At 35.0% G+C, this 12,931-nt stretch overlaps 1 protein-coding gene and 1 pseudogene across 1 annotated transcript; one reads left to right on the top strand and one right to left on the bottom strand.

Moving 5' to 3' along the window:
- The first annotated feature begins 123 nt into the window (after positions 1–123).
- On the top strand, positions 124–5,068 carry LOC127441467 (uncharacterized). The gene is made up of 2 exons (XM_051698922.1): positions 124–412; positions 754–5,068. Exons 1-2 carry the CDS (start codon positions 303–305, stop codon positions 3,875–3,877), a joined length of 3,234 nt encoding a protein of 1,077 aa, XP_051554882.1. The 5' UTR covers positions 124–302; the 3' UTR covers positions 3,878–5,068.
- A 523-nt stretch (positions 5,069–5,591) lies between these two features.
- LOC127441159 (solute carrier family 22 member 13-like) lies at positions 5,592–11,511 on the bottom strand (annotated as a pseudogene).
- Between the last annotated feature and the right edge of the window lie 1,420 nt (positions 11,512–12,931).

Here is a 12,931-nt window from a genome sequence, read left to right as displayed (position 1 = left end):
TTGAGCATATATATATATATTAGACTAAACTAGTACCTGAAAATCAAAGAACAATGAAGTTATGTCCTTTTCTATGGTAGAACATAAAACTCAAATTATACAGAAGAAAAACCTGATTTAAAGTAGCCTCTATTTATTGCTTTTTAAATGTAACATTTTGCAATAAGAACTATGTTACCATACCAAATATAAAATAAAATGTACCTTTAAAATGTCATGCTATGTATGTTTAAAATATACAGTATACTCATATTTCATGTATGTCTATATTGTTGCCTTAGTTCCTGTCACCTGCTAATGAGATGTGCTCTGCGTGTCTGACACCAGTTTACCCAATGGAGAAAATGGTGGCAGATAAACTAATCCTACATAATAACTGTTTCTGCTGCAAACACTGTAAGAAAAAGTTAAGGTGAGAGCAATGACCTTTCAAATGGAGATTGTCTATTGTGACATTCTTTCAAAAATAAACTTTCTGGAACATAGAAGACAAATCAATCACAAACTGTTACAAATGTAAACCCCCTGATTCATAATGAGAAAAAAAAGATGTTTGAAACATTGTTTTATTTAAAAAATCAAATGTAATCTAATCAAATGTAATCCATATAGTCTCATTCATAATACAGATTTTATTGAAGTGATCCAATCACAAATCAATTAAGATAACATATTTTTGATTCCATGGGAATTTCTAGTGAAATCTATTAATGTACTTTAACTTTGGAACTTGTGTACTATTATATATTACAGCATTCACAACTATTCTGCTCTTTATGGAGAATTCTACTGCACATCACACTACCAACAGTTATTTAAGAAAAAGGGGAACTATGATGAGGGTTTTGGCCACAAACAACACAAAGACCGTTGGCTTGCAAAAACCGAGGAACCCTACCCTACTAACAAGATCAGCTCAGCACGTACAACAGATCTTACACATGTTGATGGTTCTCTGGGGTTATCTGCTGGTGTTTCACCTCCACAGCAAAAACACAGAGATGCTCAATTACAAAGTAGCCCTGATACTAGGAACAAGCTCAAAATTTGCTGGCCACCAGAGAGCAAGGGGACCAAGCATAGCCTTATTTCACAAAGTAATTCCTCAACCCTAGGAAGGAAAACAGACTGGTCAAATTGCAACCAATCTTCTGCAAAGTTTAGTACCAGAAATTCTAATGGAAAGAATAGCTTTATTTCTGGACTGGATGAAATGGACAAATCAGTTCAGTTATCACCTTGTGACAAGGCAAACATGTTCTCCACTCCTTCCACAATAAAAGGTGGGGTTAAAGCCCCACACTCAAAAAACATTAATACAGCTCTCACAGGAGGTTCAAAATCATTACAAATGACAGCAGATTCATCTGGCCAATTTGGAACAAAAGGTAGAGTTCCAAAGGGTCAGATAGTGACAAGACAAGATCTGAATCATGTTACCTTAAGATCAGATTCAGTGATAGAACAACAAACTTTGGCTGAAAATTGGAAAATTGATAGGTTTGCTTCAAATTTTAACACAGATGAGAAAAATAACATGGAGACCAGCAGGGATGAATTTGAAAGCAGTACCAAGGCCTTCGATGAACCTGCATCTGTAGTTCTCAGTGGTAATATAATGGCAGCAAATAAAGAAACGGCAACTTTAAAATCAGGAAAAGACACAGAGGAATCACCATTGGATGATACCATACACAATCCATATGGCAATGATTCTGAAGCTTCAGATGGACAAATGGAAGATGATTTACATCCAGCAGGAATACAGGATATCATCTCTCCTGTGCAAAGCAATCTGAATGAAAACACAATGGCAGATGAGGAACATATCAGTGAGCTGAAAACAATTCCAAACCATGATGAACTGCAGGGAATTTACTTTGCAGCAAATGAAAAAGAAACATTCAAACCATGTAGTGAATCTTGTGATTTGGAGCAGGTTGAAGAGATAAAAAACAAGGAGGTTATTGTGGTAGAGACTAATACCAATGTCATAAACTCTCAAAATCAAGAACCCACAGAGAGAATTAGAGATGACTCTAAAGACCCTGATATGTCTCCAAAGACTGATGAGAAATGCAGCATGATAGTTGCTGACAAAAAGGCCATAGATAAAGCAAATAAAGGGTCTTTCTCTAAGGGTAAAAGTCCTCTTTCCAAACTCTTTTTATCTGGTTCAAAAGAGAAAGAGAACAAGAGTGAGTCAAAAATGGAAAGTAAAAGACCTGGTGCCAAACCTAGAAATTTATTAAGTAGACTCTTGTCATCCACTGAAACTGAGTCAGACATAAAGAAAACACCAGAAATCAAAACAGAAACAGCATGTGAGAAGGTAAAAGAGAAAGTTGGAGTTACAGACGAGGATATGAACACTGCATTGTCTCAGGACAATTTTGCTGTATCTCCCCTGACTAAGACCACCTCTCAAAACACAGCTCAGGATCCCATACAAGGAACACAAAACTCACTTAGTGATGCTCCAGAAGAACTTGATGCAACCAAGAGCAGTGCAAATCCCATTTCATTGCCTAGTAGAACCTCTGCGGAGGACACAGTGCCATCAACAGACCTTGATCCAACTGAACAACTCAAGCCCCTTGCTGGTGGTTATGGGGAAATTGATAGTAATGAGACTCTTATGTCTTCACAAGAATCCATTCATGTAGATCTCACTTCTCCAGATTGTCCAAAACCATCAAGTCTTGAGGGCAACCTGAACGCCTCTTTCCCTCATACTGAAGATACTGGCTTTCCTGATTCAGCTGAAGTGTTTCCATCTCAAGTCATGATCCCCAACACCGATGTCATGGCCTTTTCAGATCCAGATACACTTAATTTAACAAACAGTGGCACATTGGCAGAAATTATGCATTTTGAAGCACCATCAATGACAACTTCAACTGATATAGAGAGCTCTTATATTCAGGGAGACCCATTTGGAGAAAAAACACAGGGAGAAAGCGGATCATGTGTAGAGTCAATATTAATTCCTTCTGTGAAGTTGAATGAAGAGACTCTTGATATTTTTGGTTTATCAGAGTCAAACATTGAGGCAACTTCATATGGCTTTGGAAACACCCTGACTGTAGTCAGTGAAACCAGTATTTCCTCAGGAATGACTGACAACCTCTTTGGAGTGTCCAATGGGCCAGTACAATCTGTGGATATCTTTGCAGGAGACAATACGCTTATGGCCTCTGATCAAATGTCCACTAATTTCTTTGATATTATGACAAACAGCCAGAGTCAAAGCCAAAACCCTTGTGAGGGAATTGCAAATGGTCAACCTGCTCCAAATGGAGCTCTTGACTTTATAAGTTCTGAGAGTGTCACATCAACACTGTCAGATACTTCATATGTTTTCGATCAGAAAACCTCTGACCTTGAACAGGAAAATCTAACTAAAAGTGAGATTAATAATGTATTTGATGGCAAGAACAATCCGTCAGATTCTAACATTTCTGACCAGGAACTAATTCAGTCAAGTCAAATGGAGGCTTTCGATTTCTTCAGTTCGGAGCAAGATCCACCCCCAGTTGGGTTCAGTCAAAGAAGTGCCGATCTTTTTTCTGATCCTTTCCAAAGTGACATCTTTGCAAGTTCAACTGACAGCACAGGCACAAATACATTCAGTGTGGAAACAACACAAACCACTGCAAACCTATTTGTTGATTTCACTGGCTTAGAGAGTCACAGTGAGGCTGCTGAAACAAAAGAGAGCAACTTATTTCAAGATGACATATTCTCATCCATTCCTGCCATGCCTCTTGAACCAGCACAGGATATTTCCACTCCACTAGATCCAACAAACACCAACACAAATGTTGTGCTGCCACAAAGTGCTGAAAATGATTGGATGTCTGACTTATTGGGTTAATGCAACTGCCTCAACCCAGCTCCATTAACAAAATCCAATACCAATAAATATAAATAATAAGATTATTATCTTTAAAGGAATAGCACACCAAAAATGAAAATGCAATCATTTACTTAGCCTTTTCAAACCCATATGACTATCTTTCTTTTGTGGAAAAAGGAGATGCTTTGATGAATATCACAGTCCATCTTTTCAATACAATGGCAGTGAATAGTTCCTCATTTTAAATTTATTAAGTTAAATAAGCAGGTTTCATCTGGAAGACTTGCAGACTTGAGTGAAATTTAAGATGACATTTATTTGATGAATATAAAACAGAAATGTAATGTCTCTCTTTGGCATAAGCCCCGTCTGGCAGTCTGAAGAAGTTATGCTTGGAACCATCATATCCTGCCGGAGACAGGAGGCAGGGGCTAGGAGCCTACCCCCGTGCAGGACGGGGCTCAACTGGTGGTGGTGGAGGTTGCCATGTTAGCACACTGAAACAGCAATGTGATAGATTGTGAGCAGACTTATAAAGCATTGGTTTACATGTGATTGGTAGGAATTACCTAGCTAATGGCGCGATGATGTATAGCTGCTAGTCTTCCCGCTAGAACTACGTGGCGCTTACATTTATTGATTAGACTTTGCCATTTTATACTGTACAATTCACTAATTTTATTACTGAAATTAATTGATTAATTAATCAATGTGTAGTATGTTCATATATCAATGTCAATATCTAATGTGGTTTTACTTAAACTTTATTTTAATTTTCAGATTTGAATAATGTACAAATGCAGACCCTGCCCATGTAAACAGAAAGTTATTGCAGCAAGATGGTCAGGAAAAGAATTGAAGTATTACTCCATTGTGATTCTAAAAAGGTGCAGTTAAACGAGACAAATTACTTTGAGTTTTTTTATGAACAGTAGTTGCGTGGAATAAGGGAAAAATAAATTGATTTATCCAACAAAATTCACTTCAGTAATCTATAGTTTTAATATAATCCACAGAATGTATGCATAAAAGGATATAACACTTGTTTTCACCTCATGTTAAGGTTGATTACAAAACAATGCTTTGATGGCCATGTTAATTTATTGATTTATTAATTTAGTGTCTATGAAGCATTGATGTCTTTATTGTATCAAAGATTATTTGGGTTAATAAAACTTAATTCACAAGAAGGTTTATTGCATATTATTTTATGGTTTAGAACATTTATGTTTTAGAATTTATATATAACTGTATAACAAATAACAGTATACAAATAATCTACACATATTCCCATACTGTTGAAGGGCAAATAAACAGTTATTATAATGCTAATGTTAATATCAAAACACTATAAAACCTTGATAGAAATACAACAAAAGAATAAACACCACTTGCAAGAAGTTAAGGGATTATAATTTGGTTGGTTGGATGTCTTTACAATCCCCAGTGGTGTGCTTTGTGATTTTCGGTTTCCTTTGGGAGAAATACAGGGATAGAGTGTTATTTCTCTTCACAAAAAGATAACAGTATGTTTTTAAAAAGTACATAATAAAGGTCATGCAATTAATGGACATTAGGAAATTAAGAAACTGCTTTTTATATAAACCACATTAAACAGCAGAATTTTACCAGCTTTATGAAAACATTGTTACAGAATATCTCAGTGTAACAGTCCATGTACCTTTTGCCTTCGGCCTCTTCTGTGGAATCAGGCAACTCAGTGCGTCTGGTCTCAGGCAGCAAGAAGCCCAGTGCCCCATTTGCTAGTGCTAGACTGCTGAACACCACAGAAGGTATAAAAAAGTGGTAGACCCCTGGCAATTTCAGCACAGGAGCCAACCTCCCCAACATTCAGAGAGAGGCTGTAATATGCTAGGCTTAGTGCACACCTAAGTATTAAAAATACAGAGACCTGTTCATGTTTAAACGTGAACTTTGTAATTTCAGGAAAAACATTGAACTGTTTTATTTTTTACCCTGACTCACCATCTGAAGGTAATGGTTAAGAAATATTTCCTGAGGACATGGGAAGTTAACAGGGTTTTTATACCCCCTCTATATATATATATATATATATATATATATATATATATATATATATATATATATATATATATAAACAGGTGTGTGTTTGTGTGTGTGTGTGTGTGTGTATGTATGTGTATCAGGCCACCTTTTTCACTAATGAATCAGGAATTGAACGTTTGTTGATTGCAGCTGCATTCTGAATGAGTTCTTTCGCATTTGCAGTTCTGCCACGGTCAAGAAGCCACCTCGCAGATTCTGGAAGAAACCTATAATGGTATGCACAAAAAAATTATGTAATTCACTGATAAATTCATAATTCAGAAAAAATAGTGCCAACTAAGTGATGCCCTGTAAAATTACAGAATTACACTAAAGTGATTAAAGAAATTGTCAATTACCATTAACAGCTTCTATTCTCTAAAAACTTCTAAACATTATACATATACTGTACCATATGTAGAGGACCACTAATCCAATTGGGCCAGCCATTATGAATTGGGCCTTTCTCCAGTCCCTAACAAAATACACAAGGCCAAGAAAAATGACCTGCCCCAAAGCTGCCAGCACCTGACTTAAACACACTGCATATGATCTCTGGGCAACTCCTTCCACTCAGTGGCTAATATAGCAAATACAGCGACAAATAATACAGCTATTATGTGGTTTAAATAGTGGCCCAGAGTCTTATGACCGGGGTTGGGCTGTAACGGAATACATGTAACGGCGTTACATATTCAAAATACAAAAATGAAGTAACTGTATTCAGCCCCCGTTATGTTTTCAAGCATCTGTATTCAGAATACAGTTACTTAATAAAATTTTGTTGGAATACTTTTAGAATACTTCTCTCATTATGACCACAAAATAAGGCATAAAGAAAAAATGTTCTTGTCAATCAATTAAGAAACTTGACCTGAGAAACTGTTTTTCTGAACAGTTTTATTCTGAACAGCGCAGATGCGAGCTGCAAACGCATCTTAACGCATTGCCAGGGTTTCATGCTAAATTGGGCTCATTTGAAAAGACAATCGTGGGTTAAAATCAAAGAATCGCTGGTTGTGTTTTTGTGATACTTTAAAAATGGACATCGTTCACCAAAAGGTCTTGATGGTAGGCACTAAAGAATTGAAATGCACTGTCTTATTCATGTATAATGATTCTTGGATTTAATATCTGGCAGCTGCGAAGGCACATCTTAACAATCAACGTGCTGTCAGCTGTGCAGCAGCACGCTTAGTTCCGCATTAGACATCCGGGAATTTGCACGTGAAGAAGTCATACGAGTTTATGCGAACAACATTTTTCGATCCCCACAGCCACCACCATTGTGTCCTTGAGCAAGGGTTGCTCCGGGGGTATTGTCCCTGTAATAAGTACACTGTAAGTCCCTTTGGATAAAAGCGTATGCCAAATGCATAAATGTAAACATTGTGCGAGACCATACGAAATAGCCAACTCGAAAATTATGTATGACTTTTCATGAGAGATGCAGGCATGCGGCTTCTGTGTTAAGGTGGATTAAAGATGGACGGCTCATGATAAGCATTTGGTGAGTCACGTCCACATCACAAACTTTCAGTACTGTTGAGAAATAGCAGTTATTAACCACAATAATAGGCTACAATATATAGTTAAAAACTAAATATAGAGAAAGTAGGCCTACTGCAAAGACTGATAGAGGGAAAAGACTTGAAGTAGATCGAGTACAAATGACAACTGAAAAATCTAAGGTAAATAACTACTGTAAAATTTGTGGCTTATAGACATATGGGACTAGTTCAGTGTGACACATATTGTAACATACAGGCATATTAATATTATTTCTCACTTGTAAAAAAAACATCTCATATGAAGTGATGCACAAAAAATAAAATAAAAAACAACAATTAAAAAACAAAACAAAGGATGAGTAAAAGATTCAAAAGCACCCAAAATAAAAGTATTGGCAATAAAAGAGATAGAAAAGTAAATGAATAAATCCTCCTAAATATGGAAATATGCAAAAAAAAAAAAAAAAAATCATTTATATACTATATTGTTGCCACATGACCTCACTACTTTATGGCATCCAGTTATCATCTCGAAAATTAATACAGTTTATTTGCATTTCTTATCTAATTTTGTGTCAAAATGTTTTATTCTTTGTCAGTCCAATCAAATAATAGGTTAAGAAAAAGATTAAAATGTTGTTAAAATATTAAAATATTGTAATTGACCACAAACTGCCTTCTGTTTGGCTACTGCCTTCCATAAAGAAAAACATTAGTCCAACTCCTCATCTAATTTAAAGGAACAAGCAAATCAGATTAACTTAGATTCATTAATAGTGGAGGTGTAGCAGGTTCAGATAAGATAATAATGACATATCACATCGTAACTTCTCCAGTTGTGCCTTGCCTTATAAATATGTATTCTAAAAGTATTCTTGTATTCTGAATACGTTACTTTTTATTTGATGTATTCGGAATACTTTACTGAATACATTTAAGAGAGAGTATTTGGTATTCAGCCCAGAATACTTTCTTAAAGTAATCCGCCCAACCCTGCTTATGACTATACTAAGACAGATAAGAACTGATTTGTCGATGACACAAAATGAAAATCTATAATTTTCCGAGGTTTTTTTCTATAAAATTAAGAGATATCTGATATTTTGTCATGTACAGTATATTTGGATTGTCAGTCTGTTGATAAACAATATAATGCAAAGGTTCATAAAAGGGTGATTTAGTCCAGTGATTAACATTATCTTATATCAAGGATAACGCAGCTGACCCGAAATCCTCCATAGGACATACCAACAAAGAACTGGGATGTAAGGTACACCTCAAAGTTTGGAGAAAGACCAGTCACCACTATAAAAATTTGCTTGAGCATCATAGGTATCTGTGTTGCTATTTTACAACCAAACCTGGAGTTCAAAACAGAAAAAAAGAGGAGAAAAATGAACAAGAATTTTACAGAAAAGGATTACTAATGATATCCTGCCTGAATGGAAATCTTTTCTTTATTATATGAATTAATTTTGCACATCATAGACTCCTAAATAAAGTACCTTCAGAAACTATTCAAACATTAAACAACATGATCACATGAGAAAATGACATGTTGCCTCCGAAATTTCATGTACCCTGAAATTGACTCTGATTAGTGCCATCCCCCATTAGACATTTTTGCATCAACTCTGTCCCGATCACCTTTCCCTTAAGTAGCGTACTACTGATCTCCGAGTCTCGGGTTCTGGTCCTGTGGGAACCAGGAAGTAATCGCATTCACATAAACAATGGTGAGCACAATTCTGATGTTGCATTTTCACTCTAAAATTTAATTTTTACTCCACTGACGATTAAGTTTGGGGTTGTGGTAAGGGTGAAGAGTTAATATGAATTTCTATTGACTGTATTACATCATTTTAAACCAAAAATACACTCTGTGGACATTTCACACAGAAAATGGAGCTTACATTTGCTCATACATTCAACAACACTTCCAACTTTGGCCACAAGGGATAGTGCTTACCAAAATTGTAAGCGCAGACCGATTTCAGCAGCAGAACTTTTGACCTACTTTTGCCGAATTCACTAATTATAAGTTGTGTGTGTATATACACATATATATATAAATAATTTTATTTTTTTTATTATTTATTTTTTTAACTTTCCAATATACATTTAATTTTTTCTTTTGACTTTGCAACACAGAATGAGCAAAAATAATCGGGGGGATACTCCTGCACTGTAAATTGCATACACATGATTGTGATATCAAGTATAAATGTGTACATTTTGTTCCACACTTATGAAAAGGGGCCAAAGAGTAAAGCTCCAACTAGTATTCCAGCCATGAATATTGTCTGTGCTCCCCAAAATAAATTTGCATTGTCCCAAACAAGATCAAACTGCAAAACAAAGACAAATACAAAGTAGGATTTGCAAAACAAATAGAGTTCCTCAATGGCAGCTATGTGTTCATCAGCTCACATTGAGGCCATTTAAACACATGCATGTTAAATTGTATTTTGCTGTGACTAGACCACAGTGACTACATGATATAGATAGTATACATGTTTTCAAATATACAACCTAAATCAAAGTGACCATTTATACATGTGTATTTGAAAGAGCTGTTTAAAGTACATCAGTGGAAGAACTTATGTCTGTGACAATTGTTGCCTCATAAATGGTATCATTGTGCACATATACATCAGTGCAAGTAGTGGTTTCATTTAAGCCATACTGCCATATAGCAGTGAGATTCCAATTCACAGGCATGTACATCTCACATCCACTAATAGATCCATCTGGGAGCCTGGGCAAAGTCAGGTTAAGCTGCTCTTCTTCTGTCACATTAGGACTTACCTGAAGTATCCAGTCTGTGTTGCAATGGTGGTTTGTGTCTGCATGATTGAAAACAAGGCTGGCAAAATGAAAAGGCAGTATGAGGTTTGGAAAACACAGCACAAACAGTATAAGCTTTTGGAAAAGCCCAAAGTCTCCATTAGCCTCTAGAATCTCCCCAAAATCAGCTATGTTGGTCCAGGAGAGGAGCAATACAAGAAAGCTTGAGAGTGTGGTTACATTATAAAACACTGTAAATGAATGTTTAACTGCATGATCCTGTGAACATGTCAGATAATGTACTATACAGAGAGAGTTATTGTAGTAAAATGGTTCCACATTCAAGGATGACAGTTGTTTTGAAAAGGTCTACCAGTGTCTTTCTCTGTGTTTCTTGATGTGAAGCCTTAATATACAGTTTAATAAATCTGAGTTGAACTCGGATACTGCTTGTGAGGTTCTGGGCCCAGTTGCAAGGAACCTCTTAAGATAAGAAAGCCCTTAATTATGATGGCCTGACAAAGCCAATATGTTATTCTACAGACTTGGTTTAAGATTTATCCAACTTCCCTAATCCAAGACCAAAATTATCAATTGTGACTCTTCCCAGAGCAGTGGCACCCCATGTAGGCTAAGATATTCCTCTGGTGCTTCTGCTGTAATGACAGCTGCTTGTTATCAAACTTTTAACAGAAACAAAGAATGGCAATAGATTAAAATAATTACCCGCAAATAATTTTGTGATTCCACAAATTCAAAGAACTGTAGTTCTTCAATAAAAACTGTTATTAAATACTAAATAATTTAAATAAGAAATATATCACACGTTAAAATAAGGTTCAATTTGTTAACAACATTAACATAAACTTACAATAAACAATACTTTTACAGATCTTTTTGATCTTAATGTTAATTAAAACATTCACTAATCAGTTTTTTTATATCAAAAGTTAGTTAACATTAGTTAATGCACTAATGAACTAACATTAAGATTAATAAATGCTATAAAAATTTACTATTAATTGTTCATAATTCCTAATGCATTAATGTTAATGAATGGAACCTTATTGTAAAGTGTTACCCAGTTTTAATGTTGTATATCTTGATTATTTTAGCAAATTTCTTTTTATTCTTATATATCTTGTTGATTAAAATAATTTTAAATGATTCATCTTGTGGCCTCCTTGTGGGCCCCCTGGTTGTCAACCACTGTCCTAGAGCATTCAAGCTACATCCATCAAATTGGCACAAACCCTCAGACTGTTCCAACTTAGTGTGCCATGCCATTTCAAACTGATCGGTTACACTAGCCAATCATTGTGGTTTCTCCATCACAGACAATCAAATATCCCAGAGACTTTCATTAAAGGAATATTCCGGGTTCAATACAACTTAAGCTCAATTGACAGCATTTGTGGGATAATGTTGATTGACACAAAAATGTATTCAAACTTCAACTTTCCAACTTCTATGCATATATATATATATATATAAAAATACAAATAAAAAAGTTTGTGTGTGTATGTGTGTGTATATATATATATATATATATATATATATAAAAATACAAATAAAAAAGAATAAATCTGGGTTTCAGTGAGGCACTTATGATGCAAGTAGTAGGGCCAATAGTCCGTTTCAAAAGTATAGCTAAAAGATGTAAACACTATGCACGTAAACATGATTTCAGTGTGATGAAATCGCTTAATGTTTTCTGTGTAACGTTATATCCAATTTTACAACTACTACCATGATGTAATGTTGTAAACCCTAAATGACAGTAAAAATTACGATTAAAACAATTTTACAGCTCAATTAATTCACAAGTTTTAAAAGAACAAATAATGTGTGCTTTTATAAAACTAGATTCACATTTTTAAACCCCTTCAAAAATTGTCCCCCTTCACTTTCATTATAAATGTCTCAACCTTGATTTTTGCTTTTTTAATGAAAAATAGGGATGAATCAAAACCTAGCAACATAGTAATGCACTATCTGTCTGACTTTCTGTCTGAGGCCTGTGTAAACTTTAAGCTTTAAAAGTGTTTTAAACAAGGCTTTTTCTACATCAAAGTTTTTCTTTCCAAAAAAGTAACCTTTCTAGTTATAAATGTAAGACTATTATCACTAAGAGTTTTCTTAAGAGATTTCTTGCAGCCAGCTTCTGGTGACTAAGATTAAGCATAAAAGATGATATATATTTTTTCATGATTTAGTCATCTTGACAAAGAGCAACAGAAAACTTTTTTTAATGCAACAATGCACTGTTATTCAGCATGAATACGGTTGTTATTACCCATCTGAATTTGCCTTTCTGCCTACTCATTCTACATTACAATGCATGCATGACTAGCAAAACATCAGCAGAAAGCCTTGAGTCATGCAAATGCAATATAGTTTTTAAAAAAGAAATTAAGTAGCACTTGAAAACAAAAGCAGAGGAACAGCATAACAAAATAGTGCTGACAGTAAGTGTATTGTGTCACTCAACATTGATTGTAACAATGTATTCAATAAACTGGGGAAGTACCACGGATTATGAGTCATTTTAACAAGGTACAGAGTCACAAAAACTGGCAAATATGTCATAATTTCAGTCTTTATTCATTATTATTAAAAAATAATGGGTACATGCACTGAAAATCCCAAAAAGTGAAATACTATACAGTGTTCTACCATTGTCCTTAACACACCAAGTGTGACAGTA

Source organism: Myxocyprinus asiaticus, chromosome 5, assembly GCF_019703515.2.
Source record: "Myxocyprinus asiaticus isolate MX2 ecotype Aquarium Trade chromosome 5, UBuf_Myxa_2, whole genome shotgun sequence".
In the NCBI taxonomy this organism is placed as follows: Eukaryota; Metazoa; Chordata; class Actinopteri; order Cypriniformes; family Catostomidae; genus Myxocyprinus; species Myxocyprinus asiaticus.
Note: the sequence above shows the minus strand (reverse complement) of the source record. Positions and strands in the feature narration are given on the sequence as shown.

Bases quoted from the DNA above. Each gene is read 5' to 3' on its own strand.
- LOC127441467 (XM_051698922.1), top strand. From the start codon at position 303: ATGTGCTCTGCGTGTCTGACACCAGTTTACCCAATGGAGAAAATGGTG. The intron at 413-753 runs GTGAGAGCAATG...TATATATTACAG, and splicing joins CACTGTAAGAAAAAGTTAAG to CATTCACAACTATTCTGCTC.